Source organism: Syngnathus scovelli, chromosome 5 (genome assembly GCF_024217435.2).
Source record: "Syngnathus scovelli strain Florida chromosome 5, RoL_Ssco_1.2, whole genome shotgun sequence".
Classification (NCBI taxonomy): Eukaryota; Metazoa; Chordata; class Actinopteri; order Syngnathiformes; family Syngnathidae; genus Syngnathus; species Syngnathus scovelli.
The window spans coordinates 18,402,997-18,429,784 of NC_090851.1; the positions used below are offsets into that span (position 1 = coordinate 18,402,997).

The following is a 26,788-nucleotide window of genomic DNA, read 5'->3' on the forward strand; positions in this document are numbered from 1 at the left end:
GTGGCTTTGAAAGCTCCCTTTTGCGCCGAGTAGACTAGGTCCAGGAAGCTGTCGCCACGTGTCGGAAAAGGAACATGCTGGTGAAGCCTCGGGAAAACAGACTTCAGGTTGGCATGATTGAAGTCTCCAGCGAAGATGGTGAAACCGTCAGGGTGCGCTGTTTGCTGTTCACTGACAGCCTGGTACAGTTCACCAAGCGCCGCGATCCTGTCTCCTTCGATGTTGGAAGGCGGGATGTATACCGCGACTAGCAGAATCGCGGTAAATTCCCTCGGCAGATAAAAAGGACGGCACTTAATGATCACAAACTCCACAAGCGGCGAGCAGTGCTTACATACCACCACAGAGTCCCGGCACCATTCTTCTCGGATGTAGACGCATATTCCACCTCCACGCGACTTTCCCCCTCGTACAATGGCACGGTCCGCCCGATAGCACGCTAGCCGCTCCAGGTGCACTGCAGAGTCCGGAATGTTGTCACTCAACCAGGTCTCGGTGAACACGAGCACACAGCAGTTCCGCACCGTCCGGTTCGTAGACCTCAGCAGGCGAACGTAATCCATTTTGTTGTCCAGCGATCGAACATTCGCCAGAAGAATGGAGGGCACCGCCGGTCGCGCTGGGTTGGCCGCCAGCCTGGCCCGGACGCCTCCGCGCTTGCCCCTCTTCTGCCTCCTCGCACACCGTTTCCGACGGCTCCCAACCGGGGGAGGAATAGCGGGTGAGGTCGGCGACGTTTCAGGACGTAGCAGTCCGAGCGCCTTTAATGTCGACGCTTCAATGTCCAGAATGCCGCAAAACCCACTTCTGCCGATGTCAAGCAGAACCTGCCTGCTGTACTTGTAGCACGGACGAGACGAACACACAAGACTGTCGGACGAACACTCATTAGACGAACAAATCACCGTACCGACGGGACAGAGAGTGGCCGCTGCGTGCACGCGCCGCCATCTTGAAATAAATGTATATGTATATATAAAAGTATATACGGCTGACTAGCTCAATCAGTAAGTGACATGACTTACAAACGGAAGACCCGGGTTCGATTCCCGGCAGGGGCACAATATGAGCAATGAGCGATTACCTTACCAGCAGTCAGTGTGGGTCCTTAGGCAAGACCCTTAACGATACCGCCTACCTCAGAGATAATGAGAGTACAAGAAACGAAAGACATGCCGGCTCAGACGTCGCCCGGACAAACAAGGTCTGCGTCAGGTGCTGGGGAACCAGAGCACCCTGATGAAAAATGGGCTACTGGAACAAGACACAAATGGGCGAGATGCGAGAATAAGGATCTGTTGGAATGCTACTACTTCAGCAACCCGAGCGAGAGGGGTTACATGCGGAGAATGCGGGAACAATGGCAACTTTAATACCCACAGTCAACACTATCGGCCAAGCAACTAGTAGCTCAATGTTCCAATATCCATAAACGGCACCTGCTATCACACCTCGAGATTGATGAGATACAACTCAAATGCCATAGCGAAGGCCAACCAGAGCACCAGGTCAGAGACGAGTTAAATCCATGTAAAAGCCCAGAGGTTGGGTACGAAACCCCAATAAGCACAATCAAGCTGAACGAGGCAGCAACTGACCTGAAGAACAAGATCACGGTGAGAATGAATGCTCGGGAACCTAGATACACACTGCAGAGGCTAAGTGAAGTACCCTCAGAAAGTCTCCTAGAAGATGTGAATGCAGCATTGACAACAATTCCTACGGCTACCATCACTGAAACCAATGAGCTGATATACACCTCAGCAGCAGTGATCCTAGAAATGCTTGGCTACAAGAAGAATGACCATATGCGACCACAACAGTGCCCACCATGGAAGAGAAGGCTGGAGGCCAAAATCAAGATAGCACGGAGAGAAGTGAGCCAAATGACAGAGGCCCAGAAAGGTGCAATGAAAAAGCAAGTTCCCAAGAAATACAGCCATATGCCCATACCTGAAGCACTCGAAACTGCCAAACAAAGACTCCAAGCCTTGGCCAGCCGCCTAAAGAGGTACACAAGAGAGAATGAAGCCAGACAAATAAACAGGTTGTTCACAACACAACCAGCGAAAGTGTACGCTCAGTGGCAGGGGAATAATAGCAGAGCAGACCCACCAAGGCTGGAAACTGAACAGTACTGGAAGGATATATGGGAGCGGGAGGCATCACATAAGAAGGATGCACAGTGGCTGGTGGCTCTGAGAAAGGACCACAGCAAGCTCCCTGAACAGAACCCAGTAACCATCACAGTGGCAGACATCCAGAGAATAGTCTCAGGAATGAAAAACTGGACAGCACCAGGCCCTGACATGATCCACAGCTACTGGTTCAAGAAACTTACAACTCTCCATGAGCGCCTGGCAGCACAAATGAACCAGCTGCTAAGGGATGGGACTCACCCTGAATGGCTAACCCAAGGGCGTACGATCCTGATCCAGAAGGATCCATCAAAGGGTACAGTCCCATCCAACTACCGGCCAATCACCTGCCTCTCCACAACATGGAAGCTGATGTCGGGCATACTATCAGATAAGATCAGCAGGCACATGGATCAATACATGAGCACTGCTCAGAAAGGGATTGGTAAAAATACCAGAGGAGCAAAACATCAACTCCTGGTGGATAGAACAGTCACCCAAGACTGCAGAACTAGACGTACCAACCTGAGCACTGCCTGGATTGATTACAAGAAAGCATATGACTCAATGCCACATACTTGGATCACTGAATGCTTGAGGCTGTACAACATCAATGGGACTCTGAGAACCTTCATCGCCAACTCGATGAAACAGTGGAAAACCACACTTGAAGCTAATGGCAAGCCACTTGCACACGTGACCATCAAATGTGGTATATACCAAGGAGACGCTCTGTCCCTAATGCTGTTCTGTATAGGACTGAACCCCCTCAGCCAAATAATCAACAAGACGGGCTATGGATACCAACTCAGGAATGGGGCCACCATCAGCCACCTCCTCTACATGGATGACATAAAGCTGTACGCTAAGAACGAGCGGGACATTGACTCCCTGATCCACACTACCAGGATCTACAGCTCTGACATCGGAATGTCATTCGGACTTGAGAAATGTGGCCGCATGGTGACTAAAAGAGGAAAGGTAATCCACACAGAGGGGGTCTCACTCCCAGAAGGAACAATAGCAGACATTGAGGACAGCTACAAATACCTTGGAATTCCACAGGCAAATGGCAACCTTGACGAGGAAACAAGGAAAGCAGCCACAGCCAAATACCTCCATCGAGTAAGGCAAGTCCTAAGAAGTCAGCTCAATGGCAAGAACAAGTCCCTAGCCATTAACAGCTACGCCCTACCAGTAATCAGGTACCCTGCAGGAATCATACGGTGGCCAAAGGAAGATATACAGACCACAGATATCAAGACACGGAAGCTCCTAACCATGCATGGAGGGTTCCATCCCAAGTCCAGCACCCTGAGACTGTACACTAGCCGTAAAGAAGGAGGCCGAGGACTAGCGAGCGTGAGAGCCACGATCCAAGATGAAACATCCAAGATCCATAAGTACATCAGGGATAAGGCCCCAACGGATGACGTGCTCAGTGAATGTCTCAGACAATGGGCATCAAAGGAAGATGAGGTGCTGGAGGGACCATCATGGGAGGACAAGCCCCTACATGGGATGTACCACCGAAACATAGCTGAAGTAGCTGATATCCAGAAATCCTACCAATGGCTAGAAAGAGCTGGTCTGAAGGACAGCACAGAGGCACTGATCCTGGCTGCACAAGAACAGGCCTTGAGCACCAGAGCAATAGAGGCCCAAATCTACCACACCAGACAAGACCCCAGGTGTAGATTGTGCAAAGAAGGTCCTGAGACAATCCAGCACATAACTGCAGGGTGTAAGATTCTGGCAGGTAAAGCATACATGGAGCGCCATAACCAAGTAGCTGGAATAGTGTACAGGAACATCTGTGCAGAGTATGGACTGGAAGTCCCAAGATCCAAGTGAGAAACACCTCCAAAGGTGGTAGAGAATGACCAAGCCAAGATCCTCTGGGACTTCCAGATCCAGACAGACAGAATGGTAATGGCGAACCAACCGGACATTGTGGTGGTGGACAAAGAGCAGAGGAAAGCCGTTGTGGTTGACATAGCCATCCCAAATGATGGTAACATTAGGAAAAAGGAACATGAGAAACTTGAGAAATATCAAGGGCTCAGAGAAGAGCTGGAGAAGACCTGGAGAGTTAAGACTTCAGTGGTACCTGTGGTCATTGGAGCACTAGGGGCAGTAACCCCCAAACTGGAGGAGTGGCTGAAACAGATCCCAGGAAAAACATCTGACATCTCAGTCCAGAAAAGTGCAGTACTAGGAACAGCAAAGATACTGCGTAGAACCCTCAAGCTCCCAGGCCTCTGGTAGAGGACCCGAGCTTGAAGGGAAAAAGAGACCACCCACGGGGGGTGAGGAAAAGTTTTTTTTTTTTTATATATATATATATATAATATACACACACACACACACAAACCGAATTTGGTTGAAGTTGGGAAATTGTGTAAAATGTAAATAAAAACAAAATACAACGATTTGAAAATCCTTCTCAACCCATATTCAATTGAATACACTACAAAAACAACATATTTAATGTTCAAACTGATAAACTTAATTGTTTTTTGCCAAGTAATAATCAGCTTAGAATTTCATGGCTGCAACACGTCCAGTAGAAGTTGGGAAAGGTGGCAAAAAATACTGAGAAAGCTGAGAAAAGCTCATCAAACACCTATTTGGAACATCCCACATGTGATCAGGCTAATTGGGAACAGGTGGGTAGCATGATTGGGTATAAAAGGAGTCTCCCCAAACATGCTCAGTCATTCACAAGCAAGGATGGGGCAAGGTTCACCACATTGTCCACAACTGCGTGAGAAAATAGTTGAACAGTTTAAGAACAACATTTCTCAATGCAAAATTGCAAGGAATTTAGGGATTTCAACATCTATGGTCCATAACATCATCAAAAGGTTCAGAGAATCTGGTGAAATCTCTGCACGTAAGCGCCACGGCCGGAAACCAAGACTGAATGACCGTGACCTTCGATCCCTCAGACGGCACTGCCTTAAAAACCGACATGAGTGTGTAAAGGATATCACCAAACTGTCTCAGGAAAACTTCAGAAAACCACTGTCAGTAAATACAGTTCGTCACTACATCAGTCAGTATGGGTTAAAACTCTACCATGCAAAACAAAAGCCGTTTATGAACAACATCCAGAAACGCCGCCGGGTTCTCTGGGCCCGAGCTCATGTAAAATGGACTGATGCACAATGGAAAAGTGTTTTGTGGTCTGATGAATGCACTTTTCAAATTGTTTTTGGAAACACTGGGCGTCATGTCCTCCGGACCAAAGAGGAAGCGGACCATCCGGACTGTTATCAATGCAAAGTTCAAAAGCCAGCGTCTGTGATGGTGTGGGGGTGCATTAGTTCCCATGGCATGGGTGACTTACATTTCTGTGAAGGAAACATAAATGCTGAAAAGTACATACAGATTTTGGAGCATATGCTGCCATCCAAGCGACATTTTTTTCATGGACGCTGCTGCTTATTTCAGCAAGATAATGCCAAGCCACATTCTATGACCACTGATTGTACTTCTGCTGCTGTGTATGTATGTGTGTGTGTGTGGGGGGGCGGGGGGTGTTATGTCTGTATTATGTCAATACTCTTATTACACACCGTGTGTGTGTGTGTGCGTGTGTGTGAATGTGAGAGAGAGTATTTTATTGTATAGTATTGCACATGTTTTATCAGCATGTTAGTGTTTGAATGACTGCAATGTGTAAGTGTGCATTGTCTGTGTTTATGTTGTGAATGAATATGTCAGAGAAAGAATTGTAAATTCAGTATGAGTAAGTTAGCTGTGTGTGTGTGTGTGTGTGTCGTGTGTGTTGTGTGTATGTGTGTGTGAGAAAGAAAGAGATTTATGTCAATGTCTTATTTAAATGTTTTTAGTTAAACTGCACATTGGAGACTGGTCAAACGCAATTTCAAACTTCTGTGGTAACCCTGTTACATAGGATTTTTGACAATAAAGTAAACTTGAACTTGAACTTGAACTTGCACGTGTTAAAACAGCGTGGCTTCGAAGTAAAGGAGTCCAGGTTCTCTCCTGGCCCGCTTGCAGTCCAGACCTGTCTCCGATTGAAAATGTGTGGCGCATTATGAAGCGTAAAATACGACAGGGAAGACCCCGGACCGTTGAACAACTCAAGCGGTTCATCATGCAAGAATGGGACAGAATTGTACATGAGAAGTTAATAGAATTCATCTCCTCTCTTCCAAAACGTTTATTGAGTGTTATTAGTAAAAGAAAAGGTGATGTAACGAAGTGGTAAACGTGCCCTTTCCCAACTTCTACTGCACGTGTTGCAGCCATGAAATTCTAAGTTCATTATCATTTGAAAAATAAAATAAAGTTTATGAGTTTGAGCATTAAATGTGTTGTGTTTGTACTGTATTCAATTGAATATAGGTTGAAAAGGATTTTCAAATCATTGTATTTTTTTATTTACATTTTACACAATTTCCAACTTCAACCGAATCCGGTTTGTAATTCCATCTCCACCTTCAATGGATATGTCATTCCCATTGCGCATTCACCGCGGTCACACTATCCTTGTACATGTACTCTAATACTCTCACATACTTCCTCATACAATACCACAACTCAATAAACCACCATGTGGAAAAAAAGAAAAAACACTGCCTGCCGGCCAGATCGTGATAGTCAGCAATGCTGCTGCCTGCTTCCTCAATTGACATATTGAAGACATATTGACATATAGTATGTCCAACCTTGCTCTCTACTCTCACTACAGATCACAATGTCATCTGCAAACATCATAGTCAATGTATGTATGTATGTATGTATGTATGTATGTATGTATGTATGTATGTATGTATGTATGTATGTATGCATGTATGTATGTACGTATGTATGGCTGGATGTATGTATGTATGTATTTTACATCGCAGAATAGTGCGATAACAGTAGATGTGGCAGACACAGACGCGGACTGTAGTCAGCCCGCTAGCCCAGTTAGCATTAGCCCCAAGCGACTTGCTAATCGCGATGAGCCAGGTAAGACGCATAGCCGTCCAAAGTCATCTGGGTCTACTGGCCCTCGCACTTTGGTCATAGATGACTCCATTCCCCGAAATATTACGCTTAAAATTCCAGCCACGGTAATGTGTATTACTGGGGGCAGAGCATCCGACATAGAAGCTAATCTTAGGGAGTTGACTCGCAATAGGCCTAATCAACAGCGTAGTTCCAACAACAATAGCGACTCGGACATAGTGACACACGTCGGCGCCAATGATGTTAGGATGAGACAATCAGAGATCACAAAGAAAAACATAGCGAGGACTTGTGATCTTGCCAGAAAGATGAGTCGGCATCGAGTATTTGTCTCTGGCCCCCTGCCTGGGAGAGGCACTGATGAGAGGTTTGGCAGATTAGTCTCCCTTAATCGATGGATGGCTGGGTTCTGTAAAAAGCAGGGACTGTATTTTATAGATAACTGGTCCTCCTTCTGGGGCCGTCCCGACCTGCTGAGAAAGGACGGCCTTCATCTAACCGTAAAGGCGCCTTCACTCTTTCTAGGAATATAGATTACTGTTTGAGCCACTCATGACAGGCCACTTTGGAGCACTTTACACAATTTGTGATTAGACCACCTGTTAGGATGGGTTTGGAGTCTGTTAAGTTAAAGTTTACTAGCGCTAGGCTAGACTTTCAGCATGCACATAGCTCCTTGTGTAGACTAGAGCGTCACAGTTTGAATAGTGCTACAGTACACGTGAACACACTTTCTACTGGGGTAGTAGACAAATCCAATCACTCCACCCCGACGGTACCACTGATGAAACAGTGCCTGTTTCAGATTATTTTACATGTGTAACAAATATTTACTATCAAATTCCCACGGCCGTATCGTCCCACCGCGCTAATAAACATTTGAGAGGTGATGCCAGGCCTAGAGAACACAAACTTACTCGCATTTCGTTTAAAAATCCTTCGATAGATACGAACCCTGATCGACCGATTACACTTAAACTCGGTTTTATGAATATTAGATTGCTTGATACGAAAGCGGTTCCCTTTAATGACCTCATCACGGAACATAATCTAAACGTTTTTGGTCTTTGCGAGACCTGGTTATAACCTAATGAACTGCTGTCGCGTAATGAGGCCTCGCCTCCAAATTTTGTGCGCTTGCATGTGGCGCGTCCTCGAAAAAAGCGTGGGGGTGTCGCCCTCATCTCAAATTCCGATCTTAGATTTAGGCCTCATTCGATTAACGTATTTAAAACATTTGAAGTTTTCACTGTCCGATCCACCGCTTTGCCAACATTTTATCTTGCTGCTATTTACCGTCCACCCAGCTTACTCTGGCTTCCTGGATGAATTTTCAGAATTCGTGGCTAATCTAGTGACAAATGCGGGTAATATAATAATCATGGGCGATTTCAATATCCACATGAATTCAGAGCCACTTACTTCGGCGTTTCAGACTTTAACTGATACGTTTGGTTTTACGCTAGCCGTACAGGCAGCAACGCATAAGAATGGAAATACCTTCGATCTGGTATTATCCCGGGGACTTGCAACCTCAAATATAACAGTACTGCCATACACTACTGTTTTGTCTGATCATTACTTAATAAAATTTGAAATTTTAGTTCTTTATCAAAGACAAGAGAGCAATCAGAATTATAGCAGTCGTAATATTAACTCCATAACTGCAACTGCCCTTAAAGAAGTATTTCAAATTTTAGGACCGTCCATCTTAAATATAACTAATCTGTCTGTCTCCCCATGGATAGTTTCAACAGCCTTTAAAACTGCTATCACTAAACCGTTACTTAAGTGACCAAATCTTGACCCGGACTGTCACAGTAATTATAGGCCAGTTTCAAACCTCCCATTCATAGCAAAACTTCTGGAAAAAGTAGTAGCGCAGCAGCTTATTGATTACATGGTCCCCAATAATCGCTATAAATCTTTTCAGTCTGGTTTTAGAGCTAATCATTCCACTGAGACAGCACTTGCTAAAGTGACTAATGATCTCCTCATAGCTATGGATTCAAACACTTCATTGGTATTGTTACTACTCGATCTTAGTGCTGCCTTCGACACTGTACACTTCGATATTTTATTAGAGCGTCTTAAAAGTTGTGTTGGTATTTCAGGGTCAGCACTAGGCTGGTTCTATTCCTATCAATCAGACAGTACGCACCGAGTGGTCCATGGCAATACGTCCTCTGAGCTCTATAATGTTACGTGTGGTGTCCCACAGGGATCGGTACTCGGACCAATTCTATTTAATATTTATATGATTCCGCTTGGGGACATAATACATGAATATAATATTAGGTTTCAATGTTACGCGGATGACACCCAATTATATATGCCGTTATAGATGACAGATCCACGGGACTGTTGTAATCTTGAGGCGTGCCTTGCGAAGATCAAGCAATGGATGTCTCTCAACTTCCTTCGTCTTAGCCCGGAAAAAACTGGTCCAACTCGTTATCAACACTTATTTAAGGAAACTATAGATAACCGTACTATCACTCAGAGCGATACTGTAATTAATCTCGGGGTAATATTTGACCAAACGCTCTCCTTTCAAAAGCACATCAAGAATTTAACCAGAATAGCGTTTTTTCACCTTCGTAATATTGCTAAGATTCATCCGATCCTCTCGACCGGTGATGCGTAAACTATTATACATGCGTTCATCACGTCACGCCTGGACTACTGTAATGCATTATTCTCTGGTCTTCCTAAGTCCAGCATCAAAAGTCTACAGTTAGTACAAAATGCTGCTGCAAGGCTGCTCTCACGGACAAGAACGTTTTATCACATTACCCCAACTTACATTGGCTCCCGGTCGATTTAAGATGTGACTTCAAGGTTCTTCTATTAACTTATAAATCACTGCATGGCTTAGCGCCTTCATATCTCGTCGACCTACTTGTTCCTTATGTTCCGTCTCGTAACCTTCGTTCTAAAAACGCTAGTCTTTTAGTGACACCGAGGGCCAAGAAAATTTCTGCAGGGTCTAAAGCATTTTCTATTCGGGCTCCAGAGCTTTGGAATGCCCTACCAATGGATATTAGAACTGCTACCTCACTAAAAACATTTAAGACACCTTTAAAGACATATTTCTATCATATGGCCTTTAATTAACCTGTAGTGGCCGATTCGACTGGAGTTTGTTTTCGCTCCCTCTCCCCAAGGGAGTATGTATGTACGTAAATATGGATGGATGTAGTATGTATGGCTCGATGTGTGTATGGCTGGATGGATGTATGGCTGGATGTAAGAAAAAAAATGAAATATCCCTAAATTTTAGCTGGTGTGGCTTATAATCCGGTGCGCCTTATAGTCCGGCAATTACGGTATACCATATTTTTCGGACTATAAATTGCGTTTTGCTCATAGTTGGGGTGAGGGTGCGACTTATATGTGATTTTTTTTCCCAAATTTTCAAAAAAAAAAAAAAAAGTGAAACTGCGATAAACGAACCGCGATGTAGCAAGGGATTACTGTAATTTGAATTTCAAGTGACGTCAGCGGCGCGGCACCACGGTTGTTTACATAAAGGACAAAGATTCGAACACGGGATGACGAAGATGACGAAGGGCCCCACGTACTACCGGCATTATTAGAGGCTTTGTTTGTAAGTGACACGGAGGACGAAGAGTTTGAAGGATTTAATGATTTGGGGTGACACAGAAGGTTTAAAAAACTATTATGGCTACTCTACAGAGCTCTCTTTCACCTCCGTGGATGGAAGTCGGGGGCCGACGCTCGGCAGGGTGGCTGTCCGGGGACGGTGGATGGGGCTCGGACATGGCTTTTACGCACGCTCGGTCCTACTCTACGGAGCTCTCTTTCACCTCCGTGGATGGAAGTCGGGGGCCGGCGCTCAGCCGGGTGGCTGTCCGGGGACGGTGGATGGGGCTTGGACATGGCTTTTACGCACGCCCGGTCCTATTCTATGGAGCGCCGGTGCTTGGGGCCGTGTGGCGGTGAACTATTTATGTTAGTTATTTGATATATTTTATTTCGTGTAGCAACTTGTATATGTTTTTATCGTTATAGTACAGTCGTCTTTCCTTGTACTTTGTTAACGCTACAATATAGTTATATATGTACTAGATCTGTGGAATAACGACAAGGCTGACGTCAGGGCGCATGCGCGGCGTTGTTGACAAAAGACGAGGAATTTGATCGATGGATTTAATGATTTGGAGTGACACAGATGGTTTGATAATATTATTATTACTATTACTATTAGTTATTTGATATATAATTTATATATCGTTGCATGGGCCTGTGGAGTATTTTGAAGTGCAAGCGCCGTCAGCGGTGCGCACCCGGCCGGCATTGTTGACATAAAGGACGATCGATGGATTTAATGAATTGGAGTGACACAGATGGTTTTATAAACGTGTTATTTATGTAATAGTTATTTGAATAACTCTGAATGTTACGTCAGGCCCATTCTCAGCTCTTTGTTTGTGTTTATGTCACGTTAGCATACCTATCATTTAGCCTGTTGTTGCTCGTTCATGTCCGTTCTTGGTGTTGGATTTTGTCGAATAAATTTCCCCCAAAATGCGATTTATACTCGGTAGCGACATACATGTTTTTTTTCACATTATTGTGCATTTTATGGCTAATGCAACCTATATTCCGGAGCGACTTTTAGTCCAAAAAATACGGTACTGATTATATTGATCAGTGCAATAAACAAATGAATCTATATGTGCAATTAGACTGGCCTCGTGCAATATTCTGGTTTCCTGTGCAATAACAGAGTTTCCCCATATCACTCCAATTTTGTACATATCTTACACATACTACTGCCTGTACATACTACTGCCTTTTCAATATATTTTGTATATTTTTTACATTTTATCTTGTGTTCTGAATGCTCTTTTATTTAATTTGCTTTTTGCACCAAGGGAGTAGCGCTCAAATTTTGATGTACTGTGTACAGTGTTGGAATAATTGGATGGTCAGCCTGACCAAGGGCCTCATAATTTACGAGTTGAAATACCTTGCTTTTCCTCCCTTCCTTTCTTATCTCACTAGTTCACTGTTTAGTTCAAAAGAGCTTCTTTCTCTTTAGGTTAACTGTAGCTTTTATCTATAGATAGTTGTTGATCGAGACTGTCTTCAAGTGTTATAGGAAAGACATATCTGTTGAAGTAGTTGCATATAATTTATCCCATATTTACTCAATATTACCGTATTGGCCCGAATATAGGACGATGTTTTTTGCATTGAAATAAGACTGAAAAAGTGGGGGTCGTCTTACATTCAGGGTCTAGACATCATAACCATTCACAACATTGGATGGCGCCAGATATCTTTAAAGCGAAGTTACGTCACCACACCTCAAGTGCCGCGTGAGTTACCTCAGCTTATCGCGATTGTTAGAGCTCGTGCGCAGCGGTGTGTGTGTGTGTGTGCGTGTGTGTGAATGTGAATGTGAGAGAGAGTATTTTACTGTATAGTATTGCACATGTCTTATCAGCATGTTAGTGTTTGAATGACTGCAATGTGTAAGTGTGCATTGTCTGTGTATATGTTGTGAATGAATATGTCAGAGAAAGAATTGTAAATTCAGTATGAGTAAGTTAGCTGTGTGTGTGTGTGTTGTGTGTATGTGTGTGTGAGAAAGAAAGAGATTTATGTCAATGTCTTATTTAAATGTTTTTAGTTAAACTGCACATTGGAGACTGGTCAAACGCAATTTCAAACTTCTGTGCTAACCCTGTTACATAGAATTTTTGACAATAAAGTAAACTTGAACTTGAACTTGAACTTGAAAGGTTGCAAGTATCGACTGAGTATGTTGCGGTGATCGTGTGCGTCCTTGACACAAAGTGACTATATACATTTCATTGTTACTACTGTCCACTGTTGTGCCGTTTGTCTGATCGCGGTTTGCTTCGTGTGCGCACCGTTTGATTGACAGCTCCGGCGAGCTCCTTTAAATTTGCCTCGCATCGTACAAGTAGCCGTTACGCAGCGGCACGGCGACTACCAGTCGCCAGCAAATGTATTTTGTTGTCTCGATGACTTATGGTTATTTAGTATAGCGGAACCGTTACACGCAGTTAATTATGTAATGTTGGCCGTCTACGAGTGTTGTGTGACGTCAGAAGTTGAGCATTGATTTACGTGCTGTAATTCTGCTGTCTGTTGCAGAACCACACACAGACAAACACCCTTCACACGCTTCACACAATAACCTTTTGCCAGTTTGCCTGTATGCCCCTATGAGCCACAGTGCCTGTTACTTTTTTGCCAGTAATTCAGTAAAGCAAACAAAACTGAACCACGTCTTCCCTCCTGCTTTCTGACCGACACACGGGGGCGAAAAGAGCATAACCATCCAAGCCAACCCCCTATACAGTCCTCAGGGTCCCCAACAATAGCGGTAGCAGTTTGCATTATTTTATGTTTTTCCTTATTCAGATTTGTTTCAAGACTGCAGTTACAGTTGGACTTCACTTTGATGGTTAATGCAGTTATTGCAATTTTTTTGTTTTATCACAGTAGATTGGTTTATTTACATTTCAAAAACCAGAAGCCATTCATTTACAAATGTGATTGCAATTTAGTTTACATATTTAAATGTTCAGATATTAGGATGTGATAGACAGTTTTTGCATGATTTGAATGAGGCAAAATAACATGCTTTTTCTCTCGAATATATTATTATAATCATTTGTTTCAGATGTACTGTAATTATTTTCTGTATAAAAATTTAATTTGGTGTTCAAAAAGTATTTTTTCAAACTTGAGTCAAAAAGTCTTTTTTCAAATTTGAGTCTTGAAAAAGAGGGGGTCGTCTTATTAACATGATCGTCTTATATTCGGGCCAATACGGTAGTATTGTGTGCCCCTCTGTGAGTCGTCACCTTATCGTGGTGGAGGGGTTTGCGTGTCCCTATGATCCTAGGAGCCATGTTGCCTGGGGCTTCATGCTCCTGGTAGGGCCATCCATGGCAAAAGGGTCCTAGGTGAGGGGCCAGACGAAGCACGGCTCAAAAGACCCCTTATGAAAAATACAATACATGGACTTAATTTTCCCTCGCCCGTACGCGGGTCACCAGGGCCCCCCTCTGGAGCCAGGCCTGGAGGTGGGGCTCGAAGGCGAGCGTCTGGTGGCCGGGCCTTCGCCATAAAAAGGGAACGTGGGTCCCCCTTCACATTGGCTCAACCCCCGTGGGAGGGGCTAAAGGGGTCGGGTGCGTAGTGAGCTGGGCGGCGGCCAAGTGCGAGAACCTTGGCGGTCCGATCTCCAGCTGCAGAAGCTTTGGGACATGGAATGTCACCTCTCTGGCTGGAGCGGAGCCCGAGCTGGTGTGTGAGGCAGAAAGGTTCCGACTCGACATAGTCGGACTTGCCTCTACACACAGTTTGGGTTCTGGTACAAGCACTCTCGAGAGGTGCTGGACTCTCTTCCACTCTGGAGTTGCCCACGGTGTGAGGCGTCAAGCAGGTGTGGGCCTACTTATTGCCCCATGGCTGGGCGCCTGCACATTGGGGCCTTCGGGTGAGGGGACAAGTCCTGACTGTTGTTTGTGCCGATGCATCGAACAGCAGCTCAGAGTACCCACCCTTTTTGGGGTCCTTAGAGGAAGTACTGGAGATTGCTCCTTCTGGGAACTCCAGCGTTCTACTGGATGACTTCAATGTTCACGTGGGCAATGACAGTGAGACCTGGAAGGACGTGATTGGGAGGAATGGCCCCCCGATCTGAACCGTAGCGGTGTTCTATTGTTGGACTTCTGTGCTCGACACGAATTGTCAATAATGAACACCATGTTCAAACATAAGAGTGTCCATGTGTGCACCTGGCACCAGGACACCCTAGGCTCGATGATCGACTTCGTAGTCGTGTCATCGGATTTGTGCAATATTATTCGGCCCCTTTACTTTCAGTGCAGCAAACTCACTCCAGAAGTTCAGTGAGGATCTTTGAATGATCCAATGTTGTCCTAAATGACTGATGATGATAAATAGAATGCTCCTGTGTGTAATCAAGTCTCCGTATAAATGCACCTGCTCTTTGATAGTCTCAGGGTATATATATATATATATATATATATATCCATCCATCCATCCATTTTCTGAACCGCTTAGTCCCCACGGGGGTCGCGGGCGTGCTGGAGCCTATCCCAGCCGTCATCGGGCAGTAGGCGGGGGACACCCTGAACCGGTTGCCAGCCAATCGCAGGGCACACAGAGACAAACAACCATTCGCACTCGCACTCACACTCACACCTAGGGACAATTTGGAGTGATCAATCGGCCTACCAAGCATGTTTTTGGGATGTGGGAGGAAACCGGAGTGCCCGGAGAAAACCCACGCGGGCTCGGGGAGAACATGCAAACTCCGCACAGGGAGGGCCGGAGGTGGAATCGAACCCGCACCCTCCTAACTGTGAGGCGGACGTGCTACCCAGTGCGCCACCGAGCCGCATTATATATATATATATATATATATATATATATATATATATATATATATATATATATATATATATATATATATATACACACACACACACACATATATATATATATCCATCCATTTTCTGAACCGCTTAGTCCCCACGGGGGTCGCGGGCGTGCTGGAGCCTATCCCAGCCGTCATCGGGCAGTAGGCGGGGGACACCCTGAACTGGTTGCCAGCCAATCGCAGGGCACACAGAGACAGACAACCAATCGCACTCACACTCACACCTAGGGACAATTTGGAGTCTTCAATCGGCCTACCAAGCATGTTTTTGGAATGTGGGAGGAAACCGGAGTGCCCGGAGAAAACCCACGCGGGCCCGGGGAGAACATGCAAACTCCACACAGGGAGGGCCGGAGGTGGAATCGAACCCGCACTCTCCTAACTGTGAGGCGGACGTGCTACCCAGTGGTGGAGCCGCCCACATATATATCTATATATATCTATATATATCTATATATCTATATATATATATATATATATATATATATATATATATATATATATATATATATATATATACGTATATACACACACACACACACACACACACACACACACACACACACACACACACACAAACTAAAAGCGTAGCAATCACGATATAACCAAAAAAGAAACCATAAATTATATTCAAATGCCTGAAAAGGAGTGGGAAGAAGTATAACTTAAATGGGAAGAAGTATAACTTAAGTGGGAAGAAGTATAATTTAGCTTTTCATTATAATCCGCTGGAAATTGCTGCACCAACGTTGTCCTGGTCCGGATGGAAAAATGGCACCGTTTCATGAAACGAAAGCACCAAGCCGGGCCTCCTTGGAAATGTTAAATTTTCATTTCTTCTGCTAGCGTTACTGCTTTTAGTATAATGGTGACTGTCTAAACGCTTCTCCCACTTGTTCTTTGCTCGATGATCCACTGCTCGAGTCTTTCTTCCAACTCGGGCCACCTCGCCTTACAACGTAGGAAACACAGCTGCGTTGTCTTGACCTGTCGGAGCTCGTTTTCCAGCTTCCTCCACTTGCGAACCATCGATTCGTTGATTTCAAATTATCTCGCGGCTGCTCGATTTCCATGTTCCTCCGCGTAGCTGATGGCCTTCAGTTTGAACTGTGCTTCATAAGCGTGACTCTTTGCCATTTTCACTGTTGTTATAACAATGATGTTTTGCATGACGCATGTACCCTTTTTATACTCGTATATATATATATATATATATATATATATATATATATATATATATTCTTTTATACACAATCCACACCCACACTTCCCCCTTTAACATTCTCATGGCGTTCTCTCCTACGTCCGCCTTACAACAACACACACACACACACACACACACACAGGGCGGGGCGTACTGCAAATCCACACCTACAATTCTCCCTTTAACGTTCTCATGGCGCTCTTTAGTACGTCCGCCTTACAACAACAAAACACATAGGGACCACTGCATGATAGGGCGTGCCACACATTTTGAAGAAAATCTAAGACTTTAATCCGCGCCTAATAATCGTGAAAATACGCTTCGGAATATAGGTCGCATTAGCCATAAAATGCACAATAACATGAAAAAAAAATACACATAAGTCGCTCCGGAGTATAAGTCGCATTTTGGGGGAGATTTATTCGACAAAATCCAACACCAAGAACAGACATGAACAAGCAACAACAGGCTAAATGATAGGTATGCTAATGTGACATAAACACAAACGAAGAGCTGAGAACGGGCCTGACGTAACATTCAGAGTTATTCAAATAACTATTACATAATTAACACGTTTATAAAACCATCTGTGTCACTCCAATTCATTAAATCCATCGATCGTCCTTTATATCAACAATGCCGGCCGGGTGCGAGCCGCTGACGGCAGTTGCACTTCAAAATATTCAACAGGCCCATATAATAACTATTATATAAGCAATGATATTATCAAACCATCTGTGTCACTCCAAATCATTAAATCCATCGATCGTCCTTTATGTCAACAATGCCGGGCAGGTGCGCGCTGCTGACGGCGCTTGCACTTCAAAATATTCCACAGGCCCATATAACGATATATAAATTATATATCAAATAACTATTATATAAGCAATAATATTATCAAACCATCTGTGTCACTCCAAATCAATAAATCCATCGATCAAATTCCTCGTCCTTTGTCAACAACGCCGCGCGTGCGCCCTGACGTCAGCCTTGTCGTTATTCCACAGATAGAGTATATACGTAACTATATTGTAGCGTTAACAAAGTACAAGGAAAGACGTGGGTTTGGTGAGCGTCTCTTTATTTAACAAAAGAAAAGTTCAACGAGCCAACAACTACTGAACTGTAACAATAAAAACATATACAAGTTGCTACAGGAAATAAAATATATCAAATAACTATAACATTAATAGTTCACCACCACACGGGCCCAAGCACCAGCGTGGACTTCCAGGCGTGTGGCGGCGTTGACTTCCATCCCCGGAGGTGGCACTTCCAGCCAGAAAGGTGGAAGAGAGCTCCATAGAATAGGACCGGGCGTGCGTAAAAGCCATGTCCGAGCCCCATCCACCATCCCCGGATAGCCACCCGGCCGAGCGCCGGCCCCCGACTTCCATCCACGGAGGTGAATGAGCCGTAGAGTGGGACCGGGCGTGCGTAAAAGCCATGTCCAAGCCCCATCCACCGTACCCGGACAGACACCCGGCCGAGCGCCGGCCCCGACTTCCATCCACGGAGCTGAAAGAGAGCTCCGTAGAGTAGGACCGGGCGTGTGTAAAAGCCATAATAGTTTTTCAAACCTTCTGTGTCACTCCAAATCATTAAATCCTTTAAACTCTTCGTCCTCCGTGTCACTTACAAAGCCGCTAATGATGCCGGTAGTACGTGGGGCCCATCGTCATCTTTGTCATCCCGTGATCGAATCTTTGTCCTTCCGTGATCGAATCTTTGTCCTTTATGTAAACAACCGCGGGGCCGCGCCACTGACGTCACTTGATATATATATATATTGCAGAGTGGTCCAAAGTCCTCTTTTCAGACGAAAGCAAGTTTTGTATTTCATTTGGAAGTCAAGGCGCCAGAGTCTGGAGAAAGGCTGAAGAGGAGCAAACTCCAAGTTGCTTGAAATCCAGTGTGAAGTTCCCACAGTCAGCGATGGTTTGGGGAGCCATTTCAGCTGCTGTCGTTGGTCCACTGTGTTTCATCAAGTCCAGAGTAAACGCAGCTGTGTATCAAGAGATTTTAGAGCACTACATGCTTCCGTCTGCTGAAAAGCTCTATGGAGATGATGATTTCATTTTCCAGCATGATCTGCCCACACGTCCAAAACCACCAGTAAATGGTGTACTGATCATGGCATTACTGTCCTCGATTGGCCTGCCAATTCCCCTGACCTGAACCCCATCGAGAATTTGTGGGGTATTGTGAAGAAGAAGCTGAAAGACACCAGACCCAATAATGCAAATGAGCTAAAGGCCGCTATTGAAGCATCCTGGGCATACATAACACCTCAGCAATGCCACAGGCTGATTGCCTCCATGCCACGCCGCATTGATGCAGTAATCTGTGCAAAAGGATTCCCAACCAAGTACTGAGTGCATTAATGGACATTTTCAAATGTTTGATTTTGTTTTGCTGTTATAAATCTTTTTTTTTACTTGGTCTGAGGAAATACCGTATTTTCCGGACTATAAGTCGCTCCGGAGTATAAGTCGCACCAGCCATAAAATGCCCCAAAAAGTGAAAAAAACATATATAAGTCGCTCCGGAGTATAAGTCGCATTTTGGGGGGCAATTTATTCGACAAAATCCCACACCAAAAACAGTCATGAACGAGCAACAACAGGCTAAACAATAGCAACAACAGGCTAAACGATAGGTATGCTAACGTGACAAATACAAACAAAGAGCTGAGAACGGGCCTGACGTAACATATAGAGTGATTAAGGACAACTATTACATGAATAACATGTTTATAAAACCATCGGTGTCACTCCAATTCATTAAATAGCAACAACAGGCTAAACGATAGGTATGCTAACGTGACAAACACAAACAAAGAGCTGAGAACGGGTCAAATAATAATAAATAATAATAATAAATATAAGAGGAGCAAAAATAGAGCAAGTGTACATACAGCAGACAGTGGACTTGGATATGGTGCTTTAAAGTGTTAATTGCTTTATTTGATGTTTTCTCTATATTTTATGTTTTGAATATGTTCAAGATAAAGATATAAAAGCATGTGAAGTGATCAACTATACTAAAAATAACATGGGAAGTGGTCAACTATACTTGTAAGTAAGTGATGTCTTAATGCGCAAGTAAAAATTTGTGAAATAAAACATATATAAGTCGCTCCTGAGTATAAGTCGCCCCCCCACCCAAACTATGAAAAAAAGCGCGACTTATAGTCCGGAAATTACGGTATTCAAATTTTTTGAGATAGGATTTTTTAGTTTTCTTACGCTGTAAGCCATACTCAGCAATATTAAAATAATAAAAGGCTTGCAATATTTCATTTGATTTGTAATGAATCCAGAATGTATGACATTTTTGTTTAATTGCATTACAGAAGATAAAGAACTTTATCACAATATTCTAATTTTCTGAGACATACTTGGTCTGAGGAAATATTCTGATTTTTTGTGATAAGATTTTTGAGTTTGCTTAAGCTGTAAACCATACTCAGCAATATTAAAATAATAAAAGGCTTGCAATATTTCAGTTGATTTGTAATGAATCCACAATGTATGACAAGTGATTCGTTGAATACCCTACTAGTATACTTTTTTCATGATATTGTAATATTTTGAGATAGGATATTTGAGTTTTCTTAGCTGTATGCCATAATCAGCAACATTAAAATAATAAAAGGCTTGCAATATTTAAGTTGGATTGTAATTAATCCACAATGTATGACATTTTTGTTTTTTTAATTGCATTACAGAAAATAAAGAACTTTATCACAACATTCTAGTTTTCTGAGACAGTCCGGTATATCATACCGTATTTTCCGGACTATAAGTCGCTCCAGCCATAAAATGCCCCAAAAAGTGAAAAAAACATATATAAGTCGCTCCGGAGTATAAGTCGCATTTTGGGGGCAATTTATTTGACAAAATCCCACACCAAAAACAGTCATGAACGAGCAACAACAAGCTAAACAATAGCAACAACAGGCTAAACGATAGGTATGCTAACTTGACAAATACAAACAAAGAGCTGAGAACGGGCCTGACGTAACATATAGAGTGATTAAGGACAACTATTACATGAATAACATGTTTATAAAACCATCGGTGTCACTCCAATTCATTAAATAGCAACAACAGGCTAAACGATAGGTATGCTAACGTGACAAACACAAACAAAGAGCTGAGAACGGGCCAAATAATAATAAATAATAATAATAAATATAAGAGGAGCAAAAATAGAGCAAGTGTACATACAGCAGACAGTGGACTTGGATATGGTGCTTTAAAGTGTTAATTGCTTTATTTGATGTTTTCTCTATTTTTTATGTTTTGAATATGTTCAAGATAAAGATATAAAAGCATGTGAAGTGATCAACTATACTAAAAATAACATGGGAAGTGGTCAACTATACTTGTAAGTAAGTGATGTCTTAATGCTCAAGTAAAAATTTGTGAAATAAAACATATATAAGTCGCTCCTGAGTAAAAGTCGCCCCCCCACCCAAACTATGAAAAAAAGCGCGACTTATAGTCCGGAAATTACGGTATATATTATATGAGATCAAAATGGTCCCACATTGCAGAAACCTTTTGTTTGACTTGGGGCTGCTCCATAATTCTTGATGACTTTGAGGATCAACCGCGAAAGATCAGATATTTTTTTGGCAGATGCATCCTGTTGACAGATGTGCTTTCTTTAACAGAGGTTTGGCACACTTCTTTGACAGGCGATACTGCTGCTGTTTCGGTCACGTGACTTTACAGAAGCCTGCGCTCCCGCACCTCCAAACTCACCAACAGCTTCATACTCCAGGCTGTTAGGATCCTGAACTCTCTCCTCCCTCCACCCTCGGCTGCATAACGTCCTGTACTTTTGCGCTATATTCTGACTGTCTGCTGTATGCACACTTGCTCCATTTATGTTATTTGTTTATTTATTATTTATTCATCGCTCTTATTTGTTCATTGTTTGTGCCTTCTTGTTTTTAGTTTTTGTGCTGTTTACTTGTATGTATATTGTGTAATATGTCTTGTCACCGTGGGATTGGGGAAACGTAATTCTCTTTGTGTGTCTTGACATGTGAAGAAATTGAAAATAAAGCAGACTTTGACTTGACTTTTCTAAAAGCAATGCGCGCACCAACACAGGACTTTGCTCTAAGCTCCACACATGTGACGTCCTGTGTGTATATATATATACACAGTAATCCCTCGCTACATCGCGGTTCGTTTATTGCGGTTTCACTACATCGCAGATTTTTTTTCAAAATTAAAAAAAAAATTAAAAATAAAACTTCTAATTTGGGGAATTATGGCACAAAAGTTGCCCACGTGCCAGCAGAAGGCATGGAGTGCCCATAATAAGAGTTCTAAAAACATATTTAGTGTTGTACCTTGTTACAGAAAAATTGTTATAATAATAGTTCTAAAAACATATTTACAGTATGTACACTTGTACCTTGTTACAAAAAAATTATAATAATAAAAGCTGTTCTAAAAACATATTTACAGTATGTGTTAAGAATTCTTCATGTTATGTTACTCAGTCGTGTTTTAATTTGAGGTAGGGTGCTTTATTTTGAAAGCCGTTTTCGGGCGATACCACTTCCTTGTTCACATTCATGTACATACTACATGTTACAGTGGTACAGTAGTCATTGACGATGTAAGTGGGTCTGCTAACAAGAGAAATGAACGATCACATATGTCTAACCTTTAGGACAATGTAGTATTGCTCCAAATGTTGGCTTACATTCCTTTAGAGGTCTGTCTTTAGAGGTCTGTTTTCGCGTGTTAGCATGATCGCAAATTAGCATCTTTCCACTAACTCGTTAGCCTGCCCAGTACTCTTTGTTAACATCTTACACGCACACACGTATAATATTTATATTTTCAATATTTATAAAAAAAAATCTGCATGTTATTTATACTATTAATGCATTATTTACATGTTTGAAACTATTATTTAATGTTCTAGTAATAAAATATGCACTTAAATGGTTTCATATACATTTATTGAGACACAAAATATGTACAGATGAGCGGGTGACCCTACTTCGCGGATTTTACTTGTCGCGGGTGGTTTTTGGAACCAATTAACCGCGATAAATGTGGGATTACTGGGGCCTATCCCAGCAGTCATCGGGCAGTGGGCGGGGGACACCCTGTTGCCAGCCAATCACAGGGCACACAGAGACGAACAACCATTCGCACGCACACCTAGGGTCAATTTGGAGTGCTCAATCGGCCTACCAAGCATGTCTTTGGGATGTGGCAGGAGATCGGAGTGCCCCAAGAAAACCCACGCGGGCACGGGGAGAACATGGAAACTCCACATGGGGAAGGTTGGAGGTGGAATAGAACCCACGCCCTCCTAACTTTGAGGCTGACATGCTAACCCGTGCACCACCAAGCCATTTTTGGAGTGCATTTCAATTGAAATTTCTTATGAAAAAAAGAAAAATATTATTATCTATGTACTATTGAGCTCCTGACTCAAGCCTTGAGACCTTTAGCAACTGGATAGACTCCACTTTTTCACTCATCTCAGAGAAGTGTATTTTTGTGTCAATTTCAATATCGATTTGTTAAATACAAAATAATATAAACCCACCAATGATTTTTTTTTTTTTTTTTTTAACACCATGTATTGCATAAAATTGTAGCCTAAAATTACAAGACCTACCAGAATAACAACTGGAAGTGCCACATTGACATTTACGTATATAGACTGTATATAGATAGATATACATATCTGTATATAGATAAAAATGATGCAGCTAATGAGATTCTGTTAGTGGAATTATAGTCACTGATATCAGCGATCACTTGCCAACATTTACCACTTTTAATACTGACTATGAACAACAGGAGAACAACAATACAATTAGGAAAAGAGTCAAGTCACAGGAGACTCTTAAAGCTCTAGAAAATGACAATTGATCAGAATTAGAATAAGGTTTATTGCAGTAATGATGATGAAGATAAATGCATTTTTGTCTTCTTTACTGTACACGTGAAAGAAGAAGTAAAACTAATTAAAAACTTTGTTATAGGTAACGAAAAATGTTGATTTTCAAATTGGATAAGGAGTGGGACATCCCCACACCGAATCACCCCGCACCACCCCACCCCCATCGCACCCACCCCTATGGAAGCAGTTCTCATTGAATTTGCATTGAACTGGTGTGTTGCAACAGGGAGACATAGGGTGTATTCAGACCTGACTGTTTGGTCCACTTTAAACAGACCAGGGTTCGATTGTAACGCTGGTCCAGACCTTTTGTACAGGTGTGAATACACGCAAATGAATCCTGGTGCGGATTAAAGAAACACTTTTTCAAGTGGTCTGAGTTCGCTTCCAAACGAACTATAGTGCGGTTCCTTCAGGTGTGAATACAAACAGCTTAGATCCGAACCAATATCACAAATATGCAGAGCAGAACACAACGCGTAGGACTTGCACGTTTTCCTCCATTTCCGGGTCCGTGCTATGTGTGCCACCCTGGTCATTGCTGTCTAATGGGCACACAGATCGTCACAAGTGTGGATGTGTATACTTCACTTGCAAAATGTACAGTCTGAATAGCAAACGCACCAAACGAAAAAAATTAAGCCCGCTATTGGTCCGGACCAAACAAGCGGGCTAAAGGACTTTCCTGGTCTGAATACACCCTATGTTTCATCATAACCATTTTGTAGTTATTTAACGGGGTAAAGTGTTTAGTTTTGAACAAGTGTCTGATCACAAAACACAGGAGTCTAAACTTGCTTAGAGACCAAAATTTGCTATTTTTACCTTTTCATTGTATGTTTAAATACCTAATCTAAACACGCCAACCCAGCTGATGCCCTATCAATAATAACAACACACAGTACGAAACAAATTGTGTAACATCTCAAAACTTTTGGTGTGCTTTGATTTAGAGCAGGGGTGTCAAACTCATTTTTTTCGCAGGCCGCATTGTAGTCATAGCTTCTTTTGGAAGGCCTTTATGACTGTCAACCCAAATAAATGTATGAGCACCTCATATTATATACAGTAAATGCTACAAAACAAACTGACAAATAACTCGTTTTCAAATCAGACAAGTAAAAACTGGTCAAATATTTTAAAAATATATATTGTTAAAAGTGAAGACAATTTGCAATTCTAGTAATGACACAAATTTGATGCACAATTAGTCTTCGCGGGCCACATAAAATGATGTGGCGGGCCGCATCTGGCCCCCGGGCCTTGAGTTTGACACCAGACACCAGATAAGGAATATCCAGTCCATCCTAAAGATGGACTGAATACTCCTCTAGCTTATTGTTGGGGAGGTGATATAGTTTGATCATTTATTACGTGGTTTCACGTTTGCCACTGACGTCACATCGGGATTATTCGTAAACTTCCACACCGAGAAATAACTGACACATAATAAATTACAATTGGCGCCCTCTACTCGCTATAGTGCTACATGGGAAATATGAATTCTGTAAATCGCGACCAAGATGCACTTTGACGGTTTGGACCTGTATTTATTTAGGAATTACTGAGAGATGGAGTTCCGGATGAAGGGATTTGAGCGTCTATTCATTTACTTACCCTTTCTCCAAAGTGAGTCCCTGTGCTCAATTTGGTTAATGAAGACCACAACACCGCTAATACGAGAAACGTAACAATGACAAATAAACCCCGTAAGAAAAATCCTACTTTAAATCTCATTTTGGAATACCTTCCTAAAAGCATAGAAACGAACACTTCAACACAAGGTTTGACGATGCATAACAACGTTGTCTCTGCAGGACAGGAAGCTACTGGCCAAGTTTCATTTTTTACGTTGTAAGATTCTCCATCTGCGATACCCGCCCTTTTGTTTACATCTTAGGCTCCATTCAAACACCTCCACTATAACCGAGGATTCTCATTGAAGTGTACATAACGTCGAAGTGTACATCACGTCGAAGTGTATATCACGTCGAAGTGTACAGGATGCAAGAGCGTAGGTTACAAGCGTGTGAACTTGCACATTTAGGACACAGCGTGCTACGTCATAGACTTATGCCGATGATAGCTTAGTCCAAATTCGCAGGCTACATCCGGTTCCAAAGTTGGGTCCTTCGTAGCCCTGACGCTCTTCCTCCGTGGACCGCATAAGCCGTGGCGAATTTAGTGGACTATCTGTACAAATCAATAGGCAGCGTCCTTCAACGAACAATATGGCGACGACGTGGCGTCATTTCTGGCGGGACAAGACATCTTGTTTTGTTTTTTAAACTTTCAAATCAATTAGAAAACATCTCAAATAATCAATTAAAGCTAGCAGACACAGAAACACCAAAAAGGGATCCAGATGAGCAACAGTAAAGAATATGGTAAAATCTCAGCACTATGCCATGATAACACATTTTACATAGAGCTCTGTACAAGAAAATGTGACGACAGAGCAGGTACTGTACCTCTGTAGTAACATTGCATCACATGATGCAGCAGGGAAGGCACTGATAAGAAACAGTCACGTAAGCATCTTGGCCACGAATTTGAAAAGTGAATGAAAGCACAAAGTGGACAGATAATGCGCAACAGAAAACTACTCCAAAAACAAAGTGCGGAGCAAATGGGCAACATGCAGATTTCCCTTGACTTGTGCAAATTCAGAATTGTAGTCAAAGTTGGACATATTTTGAAGGTTAAAAAATAAGCTTCTGAAATACATTCATTCCTAACAAAAAAGGAAACCAAAAATATCTAATGGACACAGAGGGAAGCCCTGAGCCTCAGGGCCTGAGGCATTTCCCAAAATGTTAAACCGTATGGTTGACTAATTTTGCTTCATCAATGGAAAAAATTAGTTATCAGTTAATCAAGCTCAAACCCAGAATTTATACGTGGTTAGTATTAAAAGTATTAGACATTTTTATTGTTAACCAATAAAACAAGTGAACAGAGGAAAGCCTTGACTCAGGATGCACCAAACATCTGATTTACGGATTGGCATTTGATTGACATTTTTTTAAATTT

At 42.7% G+C, this 26,788-nt stretch overlaps 1 protein-coding gene across 23 annotated transcripts in view; it reads right to left on the reverse strand.

Annotated features, from left to right (window-relative positions):
* Positions 1 to 25,698, reverse strand: part of galnt7 (UDP-N-acetyl-alpha-D-galactosamine: polypeptide N-acetylgalactosaminyltransferase 7) — a 309,242-nt gene extending 283,544 nt beyond the window's left edge. For 7 of the 23 annotated variants that reach the window (XM_068650738.1, XM_068650732.1, XM_068650730.1 and 4 more), the window contains exon 1: positions 25,373 to 25,693. In XM_068650738.1, coding sequence (XP_068506839.1) covers positions 25,373 to 25,516 — 144 coding nt within the window. In that variant the 5' untranslated portion in view covers positions 25,517 to 25,693. Of the gene's footprint in view, positions 1 to 25,372 lie in introns of all 23 variants that reach the window. The other 16 variants (XM_068650746.1, XM_068650741.1, XM_068650739.1 and 13 more) reach the window with 8 other exon arrangements.
* Between the last annotated feature and the right edge of the window lie 1,090 nt (positions 25,699 to 26,788).